The 20,434-nt window shown below is 38.6% G+C and overlaps 3 protein-coding genes across 4 annotated transcripts in view; 2 read left to right on the forward strand and 1 right to left on the reverse strand.

Annotated features, from left to right (window-relative positions):
- Positions 1-20,434, reverse strand: part of LOC130686741 (cytochrome P450 4c3-like) — a 101,092-nt gene that overhangs the window by 74,758 nt on the left and 5,900 nt on the right. The window lies entirely within an intron of this gene.
- On the forward strand, positions 312-10,519 carry LOC130686720 (phospholipid-transporting ATPase ABCA1-like). Its single transcript, XM_059494180.1, has 45 exons — positions 312-326; positions 405-517; positions 586-647; positions 725-756; positions 841-976; positions 1,039-1,303; positions 1,385-1,561; positions 1,640-1,767; positions 1,835-2,008; positions 2,070-2,219; positions 2,290-2,547; positions 2,609-2,669; positions 2,732-2,898; positions 2,957-3,331; positions 3,394-3,463; positions 3,531-3,752; positions 3,816-4,020; positions 4,091-4,201; positions 4,282-4,456; positions 4,514-4,645; positions 4,723-4,914; positions 4,976-5,061; positions 5,130-5,320; positions 5,384-5,638; positions 5,719-5,785; positions 5,977-6,039; positions 6,173-6,336; positions 6,435-6,661; positions 6,717-6,947; positions 7,008-7,194; positions 7,254-7,423; positions 7,485-7,662; positions 7,741-7,856; positions 7,931-8,075; positions 8,146-8,269; positions 8,339-8,484; positions 8,563-8,676; positions 8,748-8,861; positions 8,921-9,014; positions 9,079-9,182; positions 9,242-9,376; positions 9,446-9,642; positions 9,701-9,902; positions 9,984-10,086; positions 10,194-10,519. The coding sequence occupies exons 2-45, from the start codon at positions 449-451 to the stop codon at positions 10,280-10,282; spliced, it is 6,663 nt and encodes a 2,220-aa protein (XP_059350163.1). The 5' UTR covers positions 312-326; positions 405-448; the 3' UTR covers positions 10,283-10,519.
- Positions 11,175-20,425, forward strand: LOC130686719 (retinal-specific phospholipid-transporting ATPase ABCA4-like). Of its 2 annotated transcripts, none has more exons than XM_059494182.1 (41): positions 11,175-11,237; positions 11,310-11,399; positions 11,468-11,561; positions 11,635-11,773; positions 11,833-11,893; positions 11,982-12,283; positions 12,357-12,536; positions 12,604-12,744; positions 12,819-13,058; positions 13,122-13,182; positions 13,249-13,418; positions 13,485-13,932; positions 13,991-14,212; positions 14,277-14,481; positions 14,541-14,648; positions 14,722-14,902; positions 14,965-15,096; positions 15,172-15,363; positions 15,425-15,510; positions 15,577-15,773; positions 15,837-16,091; positions 16,147-16,216; positions 16,293-16,453; positions 16,518-16,747; positions 16,852-17,088; positions 17,196-17,265; positions 17,345-17,508; positions 17,581-17,758; positions 17,826-17,941; positions 18,007-18,151; positions 18,215-18,338; positions 18,408-18,553; positions 18,628-18,741; positions 18,805-18,918; positions 18,985-19,078; positions 19,143-19,246; positions 19,309-19,443; positions 19,508-19,704; positions 19,775-19,976; positions 20,058-20,151; positions 20,218-20,425. In XM_059494182.1, the coding sequence occupies exons 2-41, from the start codon at positions 11,337-11,339 to the stop codon at positions 20,298-20,300; spliced, it is 6,255 nt and encodes a 2,084-aa protein (XP_059350165.1). In that variant the 5' UTR covers positions 11,175-11,237; positions 11,310-11,336; the 3' UTR covers positions 20,301-20,425. The 2 variants fall into 2 exon arrangements, with proteins under 2 accessions (XP_059350165.1, XP_059350164.1); XM_059494181.1 differs by having other exon boundaries at positions 16,290-16,453; positions 20,218-20,423.

A 20,434-nucleotide genomic window follows, 5' to 3' on the forward strand; every position in this document is an offset into this window, starting at 1 on the left:
AACTTTAAACAATTGCTGTTAGATGTCGCATCGTTGCATTATTTACATATTTTTTACTTATTCAAGGTTTTTCTGGGCGGGAAGGTGCAGAGGAAGGGTTTACCAAGTGTTTCCTCGGCAGATATATGGCAGGCGCGAAACCAGTTGTAAACTAGAATCTCATAAGTCATTATCACTTGCTTATTTTTATTGTGGTGCACAAGTGAAAGGGTGTGCAATCGTCATGGCTTTTAAGCTTCTTTCACCACCATGCACTCGTTTGTCATAAAAGTTGCAATCGGCAAGTTGCCAGTCCCGGTGTTTTTGTCCCAGGGACTTTTTGTTACGTAAGTCTCGATTAAAAGTTATGATCCACTGAACATTTTGGTCTTTTTATATTGGGACCAACATATTTTCATTTTTAGAGTTCAGTTTTGTCTTTGCATTCAACTTTGTGGTGCAATTCAAGATGAAAATGTTTTGGATGCAACTAAGACAGTTGATGTGGAAAAACTTATTGATTAGATCCAGATCTAAGGTATATATGAGATTTTTATATTAGCCCTCTTTACGTTTGTAAATGACCAAGTACACATGAAATTTTAGCTCAGAGTTATCACCGAACTTGTCTGGCCTATTATTCTGTTTGTCATATTAGCCCTTGTTAGGTAAATAATCTTTGAAGGATCTGTATTATCCGGTTTCTTTGTTATTAATGATCTGTTTGATATTTCCCTCACTTCAGGACCAAAGGTTTAAAGGACTACAAAAATGAATGTAATTTATTAAAGTTCCGTGATTTTTCTTCTTTGCTTTGTGAAAAAAATCCAATTTCTTGCATGCTTTCTTTTTCTCTTCAAGGTTTTCTTGAAGAGAAAGCTTTACCATCTGCTGGATCTTTGCAATTCCTACAAAGTTTAATTTGTACTTTCGACAATAATTGCCACAATGTTCCGCCATCGACTGCTCGTTTTAGTGAAGAATTTAATTTCCAAACGTAAGTTGATACAATTTAAAGTTTATTTTTCGAATTTCCACATCGTTTTATTTTTGTCGTAGCATTAGAAATCTTGTTCGCGACTTGACAGACGTTTCCAAAAGGAGGATTACTGATGAGGAAGTAGTCAAAGGGTCTGGAGTTGCAATTGACGTCGCCGCTGCTGTAGCCTTCGCTTTCAAGTTATTGGCTGGTGGGTCTACACCTAAAGTATATTTCCCTCTAAAAAACATCGTCAACTGGGATGCTTTTCAGCGACTCGTAAGCTTAAAAAATGCAACATCAACATCGGCATTAAATGAGTTGATGGTGCACGTTCCATCGGTGGTAAGAGCAAAAAAATGCTTATCCTTCTACTTAAAGAAAAGTGCACTGCTGTATTATTTACATCGAAAGAAATTTCTACAGGATGTATTAAAAAATAATACAGAAAACCCACAGCAAGTATTTTGTGATGCTACCGTTTTGAAATCATGGATCAGTGCCCCAGATGAGTCGACTCTGCAAACTTTTAGCCAAATTCTGTGCCAGTCTTCTACTGCTGAAATATTGCGCGTTGTCAACGGAACCTTAATAATCAACCAAGTAACAAATCTTTCCCCTTTGAAGTGTTGCTTCATTAATGCTGAAGTTAAATCGCTTTTTCATCCTTGATTGTTGTAGATCCAGCAAATTGTGGAAGACAATTTACAGCAACCTCTACACTTGGGAGACTGGGCCAATCTTGGTCGTCTATTGAATACCATTGTTTTGGATATTCGAGATTTGAATTCCCTCTCCATGATATTCAAGTAAAAATGTTGATCTTTAAAGAATTTTCTAACCATTTAATTAACCGTGAGTATCTTTTTTACGTAGCGAATTTAACAACACGACACTAGGAAAGTTATCTAACCAATTGTGGAAATCAAGGGACGTAGAGATAGGGAACATGACATCAACCATGGCGTTTTTTAATTCAACTGCAAACATTCTATGCGGGAAGAATTCTTTGATTCGAGGAAAAAAATCAGATTTTCCTGATGGACCCCAGTAAGGTGTATAGGAATTTTTCTTTTTATTGTGTAATTTTCTAGAATTCCTACGTTCGTAGGTCAAATCAATTTAGACAAAGACTTTTCAAATCCCAAAGTACTAATATAACTCGATCGGGCCTTACGGCATCGTGCGCACAGCTTTTTATCGGCTTGCAGCAAAATCCGTTGACGCGTCTGGTTCTCCAGTTGTTTTATCCATTTATTCGGTAATTCAAAACTTTGTTTTTGTTTCGTTTCTAGTAGAATTATTGGTGATTGTGAAAATTCCCTTTCCAGGGGAAAGATTATCTATGCCCCCAAAACTCCGGCGTTTGACAGCGTCATTCATCTAGTCAATGAGACATTCCAAGATTTAAGGATTGTACAGCGTTCCGCAGAGAGATGGTTGACTGAAATTTCACCTTCCATCAAGCGTTTTCTTGACCAATTGGATCCTGGAATGATCAAAAACATTACCGAAGTCATTACTGAACGCTTTCCTGTCGTAGCTAATCTAACATCTTCAATAACAAATACTTCCGATCAAATCATATTGTAAGTTAAATCCAAAAAGATTTTTACTGCCTTCCATTTATTTGGTTTGTTTGTTTTACAGAATAAGGAAAACGTTAGTCAAGCTGGATTTGGTCGCTAATTTAATCATTACTTATGTAGAAGTAAGTTTACTACTTAAAAGCTTTATTAGCAGATAATTGATTTGGTGTTTTTGTTGGCAAAGTGCTACGAGTTCGATAAATTTGAAGGCTTCGATACTGAAAAAGAGGCCGTCGAACGTGGAATGGATTTGATAGACACCGGTGGATTGTGGGCAGTATTAGTATTCAAAAATCAGAACGTGGATCTCGCATCACAAAACCTTCCACACAACATAACTTACAAATTACGGTAATTAAGCACTTTTAAACTTTCCCATCTTGGTTCTCATTTAGTTCCCTTCTTGTAGCATGGACAGTTCTAAAATCGATAGCACAAAACGGTTACGGGATTTCTTTGAAACGCCAATGCCACGGACGAGTCCCACAAGGGACATGAAATATTTCACGTCTGGGTACATTTTCCTGCAGGATAAGATAGAACAGGCTATTATCAAGCTGCAGACAAATCGAACCCAATTGCCCGGAATGTATATGCAACAATTTCCGAGTCCTTGCTACACCTACGATACGTTCTTTATGGCGATTGCGGGCCTGTTTCCGCTTTTTATGGTACTCTCTTTCGTTTATACCTGCGCAATGATTGTCAAATCCATTGTTCGTGAGAAAGAGCGGCGTCTCAAAGAAACCATGAAAACAATGGGTCTCGGAAACGGCGTTCATTGGTAACATTTGTCCTTTAGTTAATAACGTACTAAGAACTCATACAGCATTAATAATTTCGCAGGATGGCCTGGTTTATCGATAGCATGTCATTTATGCTTATTTCCTGCGTACTGCTCTCGATGATCCTAGTGGTAATTTCTTTTTCTAAGTGTTGCGTGGTATATCCTTTAATTTCTAATTCAATTTTTGTAATTGCAGTTTGGCCGAGTGTTAGAGAATTCAAATTTTCTCGTGGTGTTCATTTTCGTTTTGAGTTTCAGCATTGCCACAGTCTGCTTCAGCTTCTTAGTCTCAACCTTCTTTAGCCGGGCAAACCTTGCTGCTGCCTGCGGTGGATTCTTCTTCTTCGCCTGTTTCCTTCCATACAACTTTCTCAACTTAAACGGTCAAGACTATAGCCTCTCGACTTTGGTCCTAGCGGTAATTTCAAGTATACAAGTACTCGCTTGGTATTCTGGTAAAATCATTATTGTTGTTCTTTAGAGTTTATTTTCCGATGTGTCCTTCGGGATTGGATGCTGGTATTTTGCAAGTCACGAACAAAGTGGAGAGGGTGCACAATGGAGTAATATCGCTGTCAGTCCCAAGGATGGCGATGCATATTCTTTGTTGGGATGTATCTTGATGATGCTGTTCGACGCTGTTCTCTACCTAGTGCTGACGTGGTACATTGAAACTGTGTTTCCAGGTTCGAATCGTTCTACGCATTGGCCCAAAGTATTTATAATCAAATGAAATTTTTCTTGTTTCTGCTCAAGGCCAGTATGGTATTCCCAAACCGTGGTATTTCATGTTTCAGCCTTCCTACTGGTGTTCAGAAAAGCGCCGAAATAGTACGGTTGGGATTGTTCAAGCACATGCCGAAAGGGGTTCGATGATAGAAATATTTATTGTCATAAAAGTTAACACAATATTACGGTTAATTTCTTTTTCTTTTGAAAAATGTTAGATACCGAGCTTCTTGAAGTGGAGTCGAGGGATCTGATGGCTGGAGTCAGCATCCGTCATCTCGGAAAAACGTATGCCAACGGAAAGGTCGCGCTTTCTAATCTTAATCTGGATTTTTACGAAGATCAAATTACTTCCTTTCTTGGACACAATGGAGCAGGGAAAACAACAACCATGTAAGCGTTTTGCGCTAACTACTCATTTATTATTTTCTTCATCAAGGCATTTTGCAGTTCTATTTTGACGGGACTTTTTACTCCGTCTTTTGGCACCGCAACAATCAACGGATTGGATATTCGTTATCAAATGGATGAAATTCGCCACCAGCTTGGAGTATGCCCACAACATAATGTTCTATTTGACCAGTGAGATTGTTTCCTTCAATAACAAATATTTCGTTATAGAACAAATTCAACAATGAATATTGTATGTTGCAATTCAGGCTAACAGTGGAGGAACATTTGCGCTTCTATGCGAATTTAAAGACGGGGGAGCAGATTGAATCACGGAAAGAAATTGACAAGATGATCGAAGATTTAGGGTTGTCTCATAAAAGGCATGATATATCAGAACACCTTTCCGGTGGAATGAAAAGAAAACTATCAATTGGAGCCGCTTTCATTGGAAATTCAAAGTGAGTACATTTTCACAAACTTCTTTTTGATTCAGTTGTTTAACTGTCAATTAAACTACAGAACGGTGATCTTGGACGAACCCACAGCAGGAGTAGATCCTTATTCTCGGCGGTCTATTTGGGACATTCTTTTAAAATATAAAGAAGGTATAATCCAGATTGCTTCATTGCATTAACGTTTCCTCTAAGAGTCTTGTAATATGTTCACTTCATAGGCCGAACGATTATTTTAACAACTCACTTCATGGATGAAGCTGATCTATTAGGAGACCGTATAGCGATCATTTCGCAAGGACAGTTGAAGTGTTGCGGCTCTTCCCTCTTTCTTAAGCAAAAGCTTGGATCCGGTTACTACCTTACGGTCGTGAAGAAAGATGGGCAAAACGTTTCAGTAGGCAACGCTCCGGTATACTAGGAAAATTGACTGTTGATATTCAACAATGAAGAAGTAAATTTTAACTCGTCGTAGGCAACTGGAATTCCAATTTCCCAAAATTCAACTGAAACTGACGTGGAAAGAATTGTGAATGCGGTGAAACGAGACATCCAGAATGCAAGCGTAGTGGAGAATGTAGGGTCTGATATTGTGTTTTGCCTTCCCGAGTTTGACAATGCAGGACATCGCCAGCGCGATAAGTTTCCTCGCCTTTTTGACAACTTAGATTTGAATATGGAACAGCTTCAAGTGGATAGCTATGGCGTTTCTGATACAACACTTGAAGAGGTAGCATACCCTGCACTGATGCTTGTTAAATTATTGACCGTTTTTCTTAAATAATTCCTGGAATCTCATTTTATATTCAGATATTTCTGAAGGTAGCAAATGACCCATCAGAAGATAATGCTACTACCGCACTGGAAACAAATCAAGGTAACTATTCAAAAATTCTTTTCTTCGTGTTTTTATTTGAGTGATGTGTTGAAGTTTTTTTTTTTTTTTTTTTTTTTTATTCGTGTACCCTACGTAAACTATCGTATTTTGATTGCGATACCGGGTGTTTTGATGTATGTTTGTTGCGTTTGTTGCTTGCTTTTACCCTTTGCACAATTTTTACCTCGCAGTTACGTCCGGTGCTCTACCTGTGTTGAAGTCTTTGCAAAGAATAGGAACTCGGGAGTGTGTATGTGAGTATTTCGTTATCATTGTTCTTTTTTTTTGTTCTTAACGTCTTGTTTTGTCGCTTAAGGAACTATACTTGTATTTAGTTTGTTTATTTAACTGATTCTAGTTAGTAACATCTTTCTTCATGCATTTTAGATGAGGAAGTGCCTCAGATAGAAGGAAATGATACTTCTGATACCTTCAACCTTCTTTCCTCAGAAAAATTAACGGGATCGGTATTGATTTGTCAACAGTTTATCGCTTTGTACGTGAAGAGATTCTGCAACTCAAAACGAAACTTGAAAGGATTTTTTTGCGAGGTAATTTTCTACGAAATATGTACACTTGCCTTACAGTTTGATCGCCCGTCTTTCATTTATACTTGTGGACTAACGGGGTACGAATGCTTTTTATCTAGATTGTGCTGCCTGCATTATTAATCATTATCAACCAATTGACCACCATGTCCTTGAGTGCCATTTCGCCTGAGCCGGCTCTTGAACTTTCCCCGTGGCTATATGGGAAATCAAATGTTGCATTTTACGCAAATGAAAATCCCAACGAAGTTTGGCCAGCACGTTACATAAAGAATATGGTAAATGAAACTGGCATGGGTGCTTTTTGCAAAAACGACGATATGAATAGGTATACATTTTCCCAACATTTTCGTGAAGAGAGTAACTAACGTTTTGGTTACTAGGCTACAATGTCACAGTAACATAACAAAGTTACTTAATCCGCTCGTAAATCCAGCCGATTATCAAGATTTCCAATGCCCTTGTAGCATGGGTATTGCTTCCTGTCCCAAAAATTTGACATCGACAGAATTACCGAGATACAGGTCCGTTTCAGCTGACGACTTCATCGATGTTACAGGGAAAGATATATCCCTTTGGATAATTCGAACCTACAAGAAATTTAAAAAGTTTAGGTAGGTTTGTTCGCTTACAACAATATTTCCGCTTCTCATTTCCCTATTTATTTTAATCAGGTTTGGTGGATTCGAATTTGGGCTTCAAAATCCGTTTGGCAATTTAAATTTAACCTTGTTTTCACAAGATGTACAAAATCTACTGGGCGCTTTGAGATTTCCATTACCTCTTCAAGCAAACGCATCTGGCGAAATCCTCAATTTTGAAAATCTTGCACAGCTCCGCGGGAGTTTTGATAAAGTTAAAGTAAGGTGATATTAAATTTTTCTATTTTCGTGGGTCTAAAGAAGAAATATTGTCAATAGGTTTGGTACGACAACAAAGCTTGGGCGTCGTCCGTTTCATATTTGAACGCAATAAATAACGTAATTTTACGTTCATCGTTGCCATCGTCGAAGAATGCTACGTTCTATAGTATAACCGCTATAAACCATCCTATGAATTACTCATTTAAACAGCTGGAAGACAGATTTTCGTAACTATGCCCTCTTTTAAAAAGATTCAATGGTGGTGGAATAATATGCGTTATTTTGTAGGAGACAAGTGGGCATCAGCGTTCTACACGCGATATCAGTCATATTCTCCATGAGTTTCGTTCCAGCCTCGTTTGTCATTTTTTTGGTGGAAGAACGTAAATCCAAAGCAAAACACTTGCAATTTGTGTCCGGAGTCAAACCCATAACATTTTGGGTTGCAGCCTACACTTGGGATATGGTTTGTTCTATCAGTTTTTATTACCTTCTATATCTTAAGTCAGTAATCGAATTCTACCACTTTGTGTCACCGTTTCAGATCAACTATTTGATCCCATGCATATTGGTCATCTTAATTTTTGTGGGGTTTGATCAGCAAGCATATATTGGCCCCAAGAATATCCAAGGGATGATTCTGTTATTGGTCCTCTATGGGTAATTATAATTAAAACATCCTCAGTAAAATTTTGGCTAGTAATAAATGAATTTGTGGTGTTTTCTTTTAATAGCCTCTCAGCTATCCCTCTAATGTATCCAGCCAGTTTGATCTTTTCCGTTTCAAGCTCCGCCTTTGTGGGTTTGGCGTGCGCTAACCTTTTCATTGGAGTAACCACTACTATTTCGTCTTTCGTTCTCCAACTTTTCGACGATGTGGTAATACCTTAATATTTTTACGAGATTCAAAAAGTAGTGGTTCATCTGAATTCTTAACATTTATTTGCAGGAATTGAAACTGATTGGAAGTATACTTAATGAGGTTTATCTCATCTTTCCTCATTATTGTCTCGGTCGTGGTATGATTGACATGGCACAAGTTCACTTCACTACCGAAAGGCTTGCGCTTCTAGGTATCTATTTTTTCTGTCCTTCAGAACCATACGAGTAAACTTAAATTTACTCTTTTTCTTATGCAATAGGAGTCAATTACCAGAGAAACATCTTCGAGTGGGATTATCTTGGTCGCTACTTCTTGTCCATGGTTGTTCAGGCTACTCTCTTTTTCACTTTTACAGTGATGTTGCACTATCAGGTGCTCCCGGAACGTGTTGTACGATATTTTCAGGTATTGTTGCTTTATGATTTTATTTTTCTATTTGTTCACAATATTTCGTAAGGGTCCGGTTTGTCTTTTACATGATAGACAGTACAACTTCCTCCATTACACCTTGAAGATGAAGATGTCGCCCGTGAACGTGAGCGTGTAGAACGGAATGACGATTCAACAGACGAACTACGATTATTACGACTAACCAAGGTGAAACGTTATTCTTAATTCGAAGGAGTATTGGACAGATAATGATTTGAATTAATTTTTTAAAAATTTAGTTATATGGTCGTAGTAAAGAGCCAGCTACGAACAGGTTGTCTTTCGGGCTGAGGAGAGGCGAATGTTTTGGGCTTTTAGGCGTTAACGGTGCTGGAAAATCAACAACTTTTAAGGTGAGTTGTTGCTTATTTGGGTTTAGACATTACGCGTGTATCAATAACATTTGAAACAGATGCTGACCGGTGATGAAACGGTTACCAGTGGTAATGCCTTTGTTGGTGGCCATAGTATACTGTCAGACCTGAGAGAAGCGCAACAAAATTTAGGTTCGTCTTTATTAGATTAAGTAATTTAAAGTAGTGCATTTACAATTTAATTAAACATTAATAGGTTATTGTCCTCAAGAAGATGCTCTGTTATCCTTGCTTACTGGCACTGAGCATTTGAAATTATTTGCTATGCTTCGTGGAGTTCCAAGGAGACATATGAACAAGGTAAATACTTCTCCGAGATACTTCGAACACGGGAAATGTACTTTCATGCGTTTTATCAGGTTATTACGGATAGTTTAAAGAAACTAGGTCTTCTTCCTTACAAGAATCGTTGCGCTGGCACCTACTCTGGAGGTAATAAACGAAAGCTGTCGACCGCTATCGCTTTAATCGGCAATCCTGCTGTAGTTTTCCTGGTAAGTTTCGCAGAACCAATTGCTAAAGATAAGTGCAGGTTAGTAACTGTTGGTTCTTTTCTGTTTTAGGATGAGCCGTCAAGCGGGATGGACCCTAAAGCACGTCGTTCATTATGGTCAGCTATTATTGACGCTTTGAAAGATTCGCGTTCTATCCTATTGACTTCACACTCAATGGAAGAGTGTCAAGTTCTCTGCACTCGCCTGGCCATTATGGTTAATGGGACGCTACGTTGCCTGGGCTCGGCTCAGCACCTGAAAAATCGGTATAGCTGATATTGTTTCATCTGTGGAAGCTGATACATACATTTAAACACTTTTCAGATTTGGCAACGGCTACATGATCAGTGCACGGTGTGAGGTTGAACATATAAGTGACGTTCTGCAGCATGTCCAGTTAGCCATACCGGAGGCACGTTTGCGCGAACGACGATCCCGTCAATTGATTTGGCATATACAACCCAACGTACTTTCCATATCGGCCTTGTTCAACAAAATGGAGGCTGCGCGAGAAACAACCAACATGGTAAGTGGTTATTTCCTATCCCTTTTTTTGAGAGTAATAGGCATCTATGCTAATCTTCTGGCATGCCGTTTTCGTCCAAAGGTGGACTATTCTATTACTCAAACTACTCTGGATGATGTGTTTGTTCGATTTGCACGACTTCAACGGGAAACGAATGAGGAATCAGAGGAGAATTGTGAACAAGGTCCGTGAATGAAAGTTTATTCAAAAGTTGATCGACAACTAAACTTTATGGATTTTTCTTTCCTTTTTTTATCTTTCATTCACTTTACGGCATACGGATTTTCGTAGGGTTTGACGATTTACCCTTGCATTCTCGGAATGTGGCTGGCCTAGCTAATCAAGAGTTGTATGCAGTCTCGGTCAGCTCGGAATTGTGAAGTATTTCAAAAATAAGCGTCGCAATCAAAAATTTCTTTCTCATTTTCACTTCCTCGGTGTTCGTTTATTCTTCTAATCAATTTTTAAAGTTCGTGGTCTTTTATCCATTCGTTTACCCACGCCCTATTTAAATTTTAATATCTTCATTACCTAATGTTGTCGAACTTGTTCCTACCCTATAAGCGCCCATAGACCAATTTCCAGTGAAACAAAGGATAAATATTAATAGGATCTTATACCAACGTTAACGTTGTGGTTTTATCGCGTTTATTAAATTGAAGACAATTTCAAGATTTAAGCAAAGATTGTCGTGCTTCTACTGGTAACCTGTCAAATAGCAACGCCTTCCGCTTCATTTTTACACGGCAAACTTGTTGCAATGTCCATACCTAGGCGGTAGGATGATACATTGCTTATCTCTGCCACGAAAAGTGAGTGATGGTAAGCGATCGCACGGACAACTGTAGCCGTCACACGTGAATTTCAGCCAATACCACCATTGATTATATTATTATTAGAAGACTGTGACAAAGATGTTATTTAACATCTGAAGCAAACATTGACTGATGGTCTGGATTTTAAAGCAAACTTTAGACTAGAGACGAAGTCTTAATATTTTTCCTTTTTATCTTAAACTTTTTGATAATATGATGATCAAAATGTTACGAGACTATGCCCTCCCTGCCGCCATCTGTTCTAGTGACATATTTGGAATTTCGTTTTGTTTTACTACGTTCTGGTGGCGATTATCATGCTCTTTTGTAATACGTAACGCATCGAACTAAAAGAGATTGTTTATCGCATATTGCCAAGAACGGATATAATTCAGATAATAACGTTGGGCATGATGTAGATGCGTGCTTACTTGTTTGTAGTCTCAAACCAAGTACGTTCAAACCCTGAGCTATCACTTCTATCGTGGACCCTGTCTCGACTAGTAGTGCAAAACGTTCGGTAAGATTTGATTGGAAAACGTCACGCGGCTTTTGCGATTACGCTAATAGTTCCTTTAATTTTCTATTGCAGTACTAACCGGTACGAGCCCGCTCCAGAATGTTTTTTTTACAACTTCGTCAGTTAATGTGGAAAAATTACCTTGTGAGAATCCGATCAAAAGTAAGACACCGTAAAAAATGTTTAAAGTGGATTTAACTATTAATGCGTTCTTTTATTGTTTTTATTAGGCACGAGTAATCGCAGAAATTATCTGGCCTTTGGCTATATTTATCATACTGGCTCTTGTCCGACTGGAAGGTCTAAAGCAATACCAAAAAGAATGTAATTAAAAATAATTTGCATTTTAATTGTTGAGCATTTCAAAACATTTGTTTCTTTATGTGTTTGAATGCAGGTTATTTGAAAGAAAAAGCTTTGCCTTCAGCGGGCTCCGTTCGATTTTACAAAAGCCTCATCTGCACACCTATGAACTGGTGTTACAATGATTACCAAAATTACACTGATCTCTTTGATGAAACTGTGGAGTTCGAACGGTAACTAGAAGATGATGAGGCGTTTTCATTATTTTGTTCTTATCGATTTTGTGTCACAGGGCCAGGAAGCTGATTAGTCAAATGGAAAATGTCCTGATAAAGGGATCCGCAGACGCTGAGGTATCTATTTAAGATAAAGTTTACGTTTCCATATGTGTTTGACTCATCGTTGACGTATACCTTTGCGCTTATGTGTATCTCTGCGAAGGCTGTAGGCAATTTAGGTTATTCTTCCGCTCTAAAACAGTTATCTGTATGGGGCTCTGATGGTGCCTACGTAGGAAGTTACGAAAATGGACAATCGCCGATTTCTACCAACTCTTTACTGCAAAACTTTACTATGGATATTCTTCCATCACCAGATAGCAAAGGAATTTTTGACGCAGTAAAGAGGAATGCAACTCTATCGACAATAGGGAAATTCAATTTCTCGAGTGGGATATCTGTCGTATCTCTTGACAACCTAAACGCCGAATTTCAACGTTTGGATTCAACATTTTCAATTTTTAAGTGAGTTCCATCCTTTTTTTAAGGTTTGCCTAATTCATAATTGGTTTTTTTTTTTTTTTTTTTTTTATAATAGGGAAATTTCCAATTCAGAAATAGGAAAGTTTGCTGAAAGACTATGGGTTTCAAGAGATAAAAGTAACATCGACAATGAATCAAACTCGACTTCCATTGTACCTGTCCTTACAACAGTATGTGGTGCTAATCCGCTACCTCCGAGTTTCTACAGCTCAAGAGCAACGCCAAGACTTTCCAAGTACATGCAGTGAATTATGTTTTTGCATACGCGAGGGTTCTTTTATCCAAAATTAACCTTCATACAGGAAAAGACCGAATAATTTTGAAAGAAACTCTCCCTTGAAAACGGAAGACAATCTCCCGCAGATTTGCACTGATCTGTTTGCAACTTTGCAGAACAATTCGCAAACTGAAGCACTGTTTGAGTACATCTATCCGTTTATTAGGTAAATGTTACATTCAATTCTTCTTAAAGTAACAACGAGCCAAAAATGCTGTAATGTTTTATTTCATTTTGTAGGGGGAGACTCGTTTACGCACCCAATACACCTGCGTTTGCTCGTTTGGTTGAAAAGGTGAACACTACTTTCCAGGATATAAAAACTATTCAAAACTTGGCTAACGGTTGGCTGGAAATTTCACCCAACATAAGTTCTATGTTGAACAACCTCGAAGAGACCATTATTGAAGCCATGGATAACTTTGAAAATTCTACGGAGATTGTTGCAGTTTTAGAAGAGGCCCTTAAACGGGTTCAGAGGTAAAATCTTGGTGTTCACTATTTTAAATATGTTGTAATGTTTCGATTGGTCGTTGTTTGCAGCATCCAAACCACTTTACTGCAACTAGACGCCCTCGCCAGATTTTTTAGCGTGTATATAGAGGTAAGGGAAAATTTACTTCTTGCAGCAAACTTCTTCCTCCTCATCTTAATCCCTAACTCTGCTTAGTGTTACGAGTTCGATAAATTTGAAGGGTACTCTACCGAAGAAGAAGCAGTCGTTCGCGGCCTCAATTTGTTGAACGAGAATCAATTATGGGCTGTCATTATATTCGACAGCGCCGACTCCAATTTCACATCAGAGGATGAACTACCTAAACACATATCATACAAGATAAGGTGTGAATATCCCTGTAAATTAGTTAAGTACCATAGAACTCACTTTTTCTCTTGGTACCACATCAGAATGGACAAATTTGTTATCGACACAACCGAAAGGATAAGGGATTATGTGGAAACACCATTACCACGAAATGATCCTCGCGCTGGACATATAAAATATTTTACCTCGGGCTTTATATACTTACAGGATAAGATTGAGCACTCAATTGCTGCACTCCAATCTATGAGTGAAACTTTTCCTGGGATGTTTATGCAACAATTTCCGGGTCCTTGTTTTGTCTTCGACACATTTCTTTTCGCTATTGGACCTAGCTTTCCACTCTACATGAATCTAGCATTCGTCTTCACTTGTGCCATGATTATCAAATCAGTTGTTTATGAAAAAGAGCGCCGGCTCAAGGAAACCATGAGGACAATGGGACTGAGTAACGGAGTCCATTGGCTTGCGTGGTTTATCGACAGCCTTCTCATTTTGCTCTTCGCCTGTATCCTGCTTCCACTTATTATCTACGTGAGTATTTTCTTTTTTCCTCTGTTTTCGTCCACTAACAACTACTCGTTTTCTGCAGTATGGAAACCTTTTGGAAAAAACGAATCCGTTCGTCGTTTTTGTTTTCCTCCTAAGTTTTAGCATCGCGACCATTTGTTTTAGCTTTTTGGTTTCAACTTTCTTCAGTCGAGCTAATCTTGCTGCAGCATCGGGAGCTTTTATCTATTTTCTTTGTTACCAACCAGCTAGTCTCCTCGACTTGGGATTCGAAACCTCATCATATGCGGCAAATCTTCTATTGGTAAGAACCATTGTTGTCGAATCGACAACGTACATAAATTTTCTAAAATTTCCTGTTTTTACAGAGTTTGTTTTCAAACGTTGCATTTGGAATCGGCAATGCTTACTTAATTGGGCTTGAAGAAAATGGAGAAGGTGCTCAGTGGAGTAACATTGGAACAAGTCCCAGAGAAGGGGATTCTTTCTCTCTGTTGGAGTGCATCTTAATGTTGCTACTAGATTCCGTCGTTTATTTAATATTGACTTGGTACATTGAAACCGTCTTTCCAGGTTTGAAATGAGTTCATACATCACTGAAGAAGAAAATTGTAACATGTGCATTTGTATAGGACAATATGGTATCCCGAAACCATGGTATTTTATGTTTCAGTCTTCCTATTGGTTTTCAAGTAAAGACAATTCCAATATCGTGACATTTGGCCCACGGACTGGAGCAGGTTAGTTTCTAGAAAGTAAGAAGAGTTGACGTATAGATTATTACCTAATTATTTTTTCGCTTACGCTCTCTAGAGAACTCGGATCTCATCGAAGACGAATCCAATAGAAATCTGATGGTTGGAGTTAGTATCCGTAATCTTGGAAAAACATATTCTAACGGCAAAGAAGCACTTCGAAATCTCAATATTGATTTCTATGAGGACCAAATTACTTCCTTTCTTGGACACAATGGAGCCGGGAAAACCACTACAATGTATGGACATTTTATTTTCTAAATAAGGATCTTTCACTTAAATGTTTACGCATTCCTTACAGTTCTATCTTGACCGGACTCTTTCCTCCATCGAGTGGCACTGCATCAATCAACGGCTTAGATATCCGTTATCAAATAGACGATATTCGGCATCAGCTTGGTGTATGTCCGCAACACAACGTCCTTTTCGATCTGTAAGGACCTCGTACATTTATGCTCACGTATAATTAACTTAACTGAAGTATATAATTCTGAATTTACCAACGCAGACTTACAGTGGAGGAGCATTTGCGCTTCTTTGCAAATCTGAAAACCGGAGAACTAGTTGAGTCTCGAAAAGAAATTGACAAAATGATTGAAGACTTGGGGTTGTCGCACAAAAGGCACGACATATCAGAACACCTATCCGGTGGAATGAAAAGAAAACTATCAATTGGAGCCGCTTTCATTGGAAATTCAAAGTGAGTGGATTTTTACAAACTTCGTTTTGATCCAGTTGATTAATTATATATCAAACTACAGAACGGTGATTCTAGACGAACCCACAGCAGGAGTAGATCCTTACTCTCGGCGATCCATCTGGGATATTCTTTTGAAATACAAAGCAGGTACGTTGCCGATAATGTTCGTTGTGTAATTACCATTCTTAATATGTTTACGTTTTCATATTGCAGGCCGAACCATCATCTTAACTACCCATTTTATGGATGAAGCTGATATACTGGGAGACCGTATAGCAATCATTTCACAAGGACAATTGAAATGTTGCGGCTCTTCTCTCTTTCTTAAGCAAAAGCTTGGATCTGGCTACTACCTGACTGTCGTCAGAAAAGATAATGCTAGTCGCGACGGCCCGATAAACAACGGTCAAGTGCGTTCGATAGAATACTTTCTAACAACAACAAAAAAGAAATTATTTTTATGTCAATTATAGGCAAATGAAAACCAAATCCCTCAAAATACAATGGAAATTGATACGGAAAGGATTGTGACCTTGGTGAAGCAACAGATTCCCAATGCAACTATTGTTGAAAATGTAGGATCTGATATCGTGTTTTGCCTTCCCGAGTTTGATGAAGCAGGACTTCGCCAGCGAAACAAGTTTCCTCACCTTTTTGATGATATAGACTTGAATATGGAACAACTTCGTGTCGATAGCTATGGCGTTTCGGACACCACTCTTGAAGAGGTAGGTTTTCTCTACTGCTAGCTGCGTGGACAACACTAACCACATTGCTCAATAGATTTTTTTAAGGGTGGCCGATGATCCTTCCGCTGATTTGAATTTCCCACAGGCCAGCGTTTCTGATCTTGGTATGAAAATCCTCAAACATCTCTCACTACTGGTGATCCAGAACTTTACATTTTTTTCATCTTCAATTTTAAGGAGACGAAAACCCATACAGGGAGGAAAATGGAGGTTCTGATTCCTTTAATTTGGAGTCAAATGAAAAATTGAAAGGAAAAAAATTAGTAGCTCAACAGATGAAAGCAATGTATATTAAAAGATTCAGCAACTCCAAAAGAAATGTAAAAGGATTCTTCTGTGAGGTATGCATAGCAGATGATTGGGACGATTTGAATAATGAACAGTGGTAAAATTTTGGCATCCTAGATTGTGTTGCCGTGTATCCTAGTCATCATTGGTGAGCTATTCTCATTGACTCTAGACCTGGAAACTCCTCAGCCAGCTTTAGTTCTTTCACCTTGGCTATACGGAGATGTTAACCAAGTATTCTATTCGAATCACGAACCCGATGGAAAATGGGCCAACGCATACGTGCATAATATGTTGAATGAAACGGGAATGGGAGTCAGATGCCTCGATGGTGAGCCATTGCTTGGGTAAGCACAGTTTATTTTTTGTTTGTTTTCGTTTTTTGCTTTTAGAACAAATGTTTTATTGCTTTTTTTATCCGGTTTTAATCTATGCTTTACAAATTGCACAGATTAAATTGTTCTCTATATAATATCGGACTACTCAACCCCACTGCTAATCCGGAAATTTATCAAGATATCACCTGCCCCTGCAATGACTTTGGCGCTCCAATCTGCCCAGCAAATGCCACACAACAAGGGGAGTTATTCCACTATGGCTCTGTTTCGTACGATGAATTTTATGACCTAGAGGATAAAAACATATCTACTTGGATTCTTCGGACGCACGAAGAGTTGAACAAAATCAGGTATGTTTAGTGAAATTGCATCTGAGTTTAAGGCTAAACAGATAAGACTATTCATTTTATCTGTCCTCATTTGTACTTAACATTCATATGAATTGTGATAAAAAAAGAATCGGTGGTTTCGAATTCGGCGTACATCAGGATCCCCCCCTACAAAATGCTTCTAAAAATAACGTGAGGGTATGTTCAAATGCAAGAGATCATAATTTGAATTTTACGTAATTGAATCTATTTCGCACCCTTTTTCTTCCCTAACCAGGTGTGGTTTGATAACAAAGCTTGGGCTTCCTCTGTATCCTATTTGAACGCGATCAATAATGTCATCTTGCGTTCATCTTTACCACCATCAAAAGATCCATTCCTATACGGGATCACTGTGATCAATCACCCAATGGAATTCTCTTCCAGAGAAGTCGTTGACAAGTAAGGCAACCCCTCATTCTTAAAATTAAGATAATCTGGAAATGATCCTTTGAAATAATTGTCCGATTTCAGCGAACAAGTTGCGGTCAGCCTTGCCTACGCGCTTACGGTTTTATTTGCCTTGAGCTTCGTACCCGCTTCATTCGTCATTTTCTTGGTAGAGGAACGGACTTCCAAAGCTAAGCATCTGCAGTTTGTCTCCGGTGTGAAACCGACAACCTTTTGGGTAGCATCGTACACTTGGGATCTGGTAAATAATTTTGAAAATTGAAAAGAACCAAAATCCCAATTTTGACTAACACATTATGGAATTCTAGGTCAACTATTTGATTCCATGTATTCTAGTAATCCTGATATTCCTCGCCTTCGGTCAATGGGAATATGTCGGAGAAACAAGCATCGGTGGTTTTATCCTTTTGCTAGTACTTTTTGGGTGAGTCTCCTGGCTTTCTTTCATAAATTTTATTATGCTACTTTATTCAATCAATGTTTTTGTAGGGTTTCCGCAATCCCGCTGATGTATCCGACAAGCTTTGTTTTTTCAGTACCGAGCACGGCCTTTGTTGGCCTGGCATGTGCCAATTTATTCGTTGCTATTGTCACAGTGATTTCGTCTTACGTTCTTCAGCTTTTTGACGATGAGGTAATTATTGCACGAATTAAATTGCTCTTCCAACAATTGATTTTGATCAATTTTTCATGGCAGCACTTGACCGCAGTTGGTGAAATCCTTGACCAGGTTTTTCTCATATTCCCGCACTTCTGTTTTGGTAGAGGTCTTATAGATTTAGCTGAAACCTATTTCACAGCAAAGAATTTCGAATTGATTGGTAAAAGATCAAACTCTTAAATTATCAAGTATTCAGTGCTTTTAAATGATTGCAATTTATGATAATCAGGTGTTGTTTACGAAAGAAACATATTTGACTGGAATTATCTAGGCCGCTACTTTGTGTGCTTCATATTGCAAGCCATCGTCTTCTTCGCATTTAACCTGATGTTACATTACCCTTTTTTCCCTAAATTGATTGCGCGCTATTATCAGGTAATTGTTAAACAAATACTTTTATCATCGGCTTCTTTGTTTACGTTCCCTGATTTTATAATTGAAAATTCCAGAAAAAGAGTTTGTCACCTTTAGGACCTGAAGATGCAGATGTCGCGCGCGAACGCGCTAGAGTTGAAAAAAGCGATGGTTATATGGATGAGTTGCTCCTACAACGACTGACGAAGGTGCGCACACATAAAATGTGTTGATGAAACGTTATCAATTGTAATTCTTTTTAATCTTTGAAGGTTTACAACGGACAGAAGAATCCAGCTACGGATAGGTTATCTTTCGGCGTAAAGAAAGGAGAATGCTTTGGATTACTTGGGGTCAATGGCGCTGGAAAGTCCACGACGTTCAAGGTAATTTTACAATCTAATAGTTTCATATTTCTCGCATTTCTCAGCGACATTATACATTTATACTAGATGTTAACTGGAGATGAAACTGTAACGAATGGAAACGCCTTTGTCGGTGGATCGTCTATCCTCACGGACTTGAGCGAAGCGCAGCAAAATTTGGGTTAGTTCATCAACTGTAAATGAATTTTTTGCTTCTTAATTCACCTTAAATTACTCGTAACAAGGTTATTGTCCACAAGAAGACGCACTTCTGCCTTTGCTGACAGGCGTTGAGCATCTAGAGCTTTTCGCAAGGCTTCGTGGAGTTCCGAAACAGCATATCAATAAGGTGAAAGAACTGATCCGTTCACTGAAATTTTCTTTTAACTGAGTTTTCTTTTATTTGTTTAGCTCGTCAACGATAATCTGAGAAAATTGAGCCTTATTCCTTACAAAGACCGGTGTGCGGGAACTTACTCTGGAGGAAACAAACGAAAGCTATCGACAGCTATAGCCTTGGTGGGCAACCCTGCGGTCGTATTCCTTGTAAGCACAAAGTTCGGATTGAATGTCCAGAATTGTAATTATATCTAATTGAGTGTCTTTACAGGACGAACCTTCCAGCGGTATGGACCCAAGAGCTCGACGATCTCTTTGGCAAGCTGTGATTGACGCTATTAAAGATAAGCGTTCTGTTTTGCTTACATCGCATTCGATGGAGGAGTGTCAAGTTCTGTGCACACGTCTAGCGATCATGGTCAACGGAACGCTCCGATGTTTAGGCTCGGCACAACATCTAAAAAATAGGTTTGATTTCAAAACTCGTTTGTCTTAATTTATTGTTTATACTGACTGTAATTTGTTGATAAATTTAAAGGTTTGGCGACGGTTACATGATTAACGTACGTTGCGAAGTGGAGACCATAAGCGAAGTGTTGCAATGCGTTGAATCGCTCATTCCCGAAGCTCGACTGCGTGAACGGCGTTCACGTCAACTCATTTGGCACGTCCAACCTAACCTGTTGCAGATTTCAACATTATTCCAGCGAATGGAAGACGCTCGAACAGCTACACCTATGGTAAGTGCTTCTATTTATTAAACCAGGTTTTTATAACATTTAAATGCAATGGGATTGCTGTGGTTCTTTAAATAACCAAAGGTCGACTATTCGATTACCCAAACTACACTGGACGATGTATTTGTCCGCTTTGCACGTCTGCAACGAGAAGTTCTCGACGACGGAGCTAGCGAAGGTTCTTTCTAAAATTATTGTTTGTAGTTACAGCTGCTAATGGGTCATTTATTATGTGACAATGCAGAACCCGAATTTGACTTGTCAACGCTTTCTGGAACACATAATAACAGTATTTCAACGGATGACGATCTACTTACCGCCCTCTAAAGAAAAATCCGTCGAAACTCTTTTAAAGTATATATTTCTAATTTATACTCATATTGGACTATGATTGTAGGATTCTGTCACCGCAAAAAAACGAAATTCGATGAGACTAAACGGTTGACGTTGTGAAATGGGTT

Source organism: Daphnia carinata, chromosome 2 (genome assembly GCF_022539665.2).
Source record: "Daphnia carinata strain CSIRO-1 chromosome 2, CSIRO_AGI_Dcar_HiC_V3, whole genome shotgun sequence".
NCBI lineage: Eukaryota > Metazoa > Arthropoda > Branchiopoda > Diplostraca > Daphniidae > Daphnia > Daphnia carinata.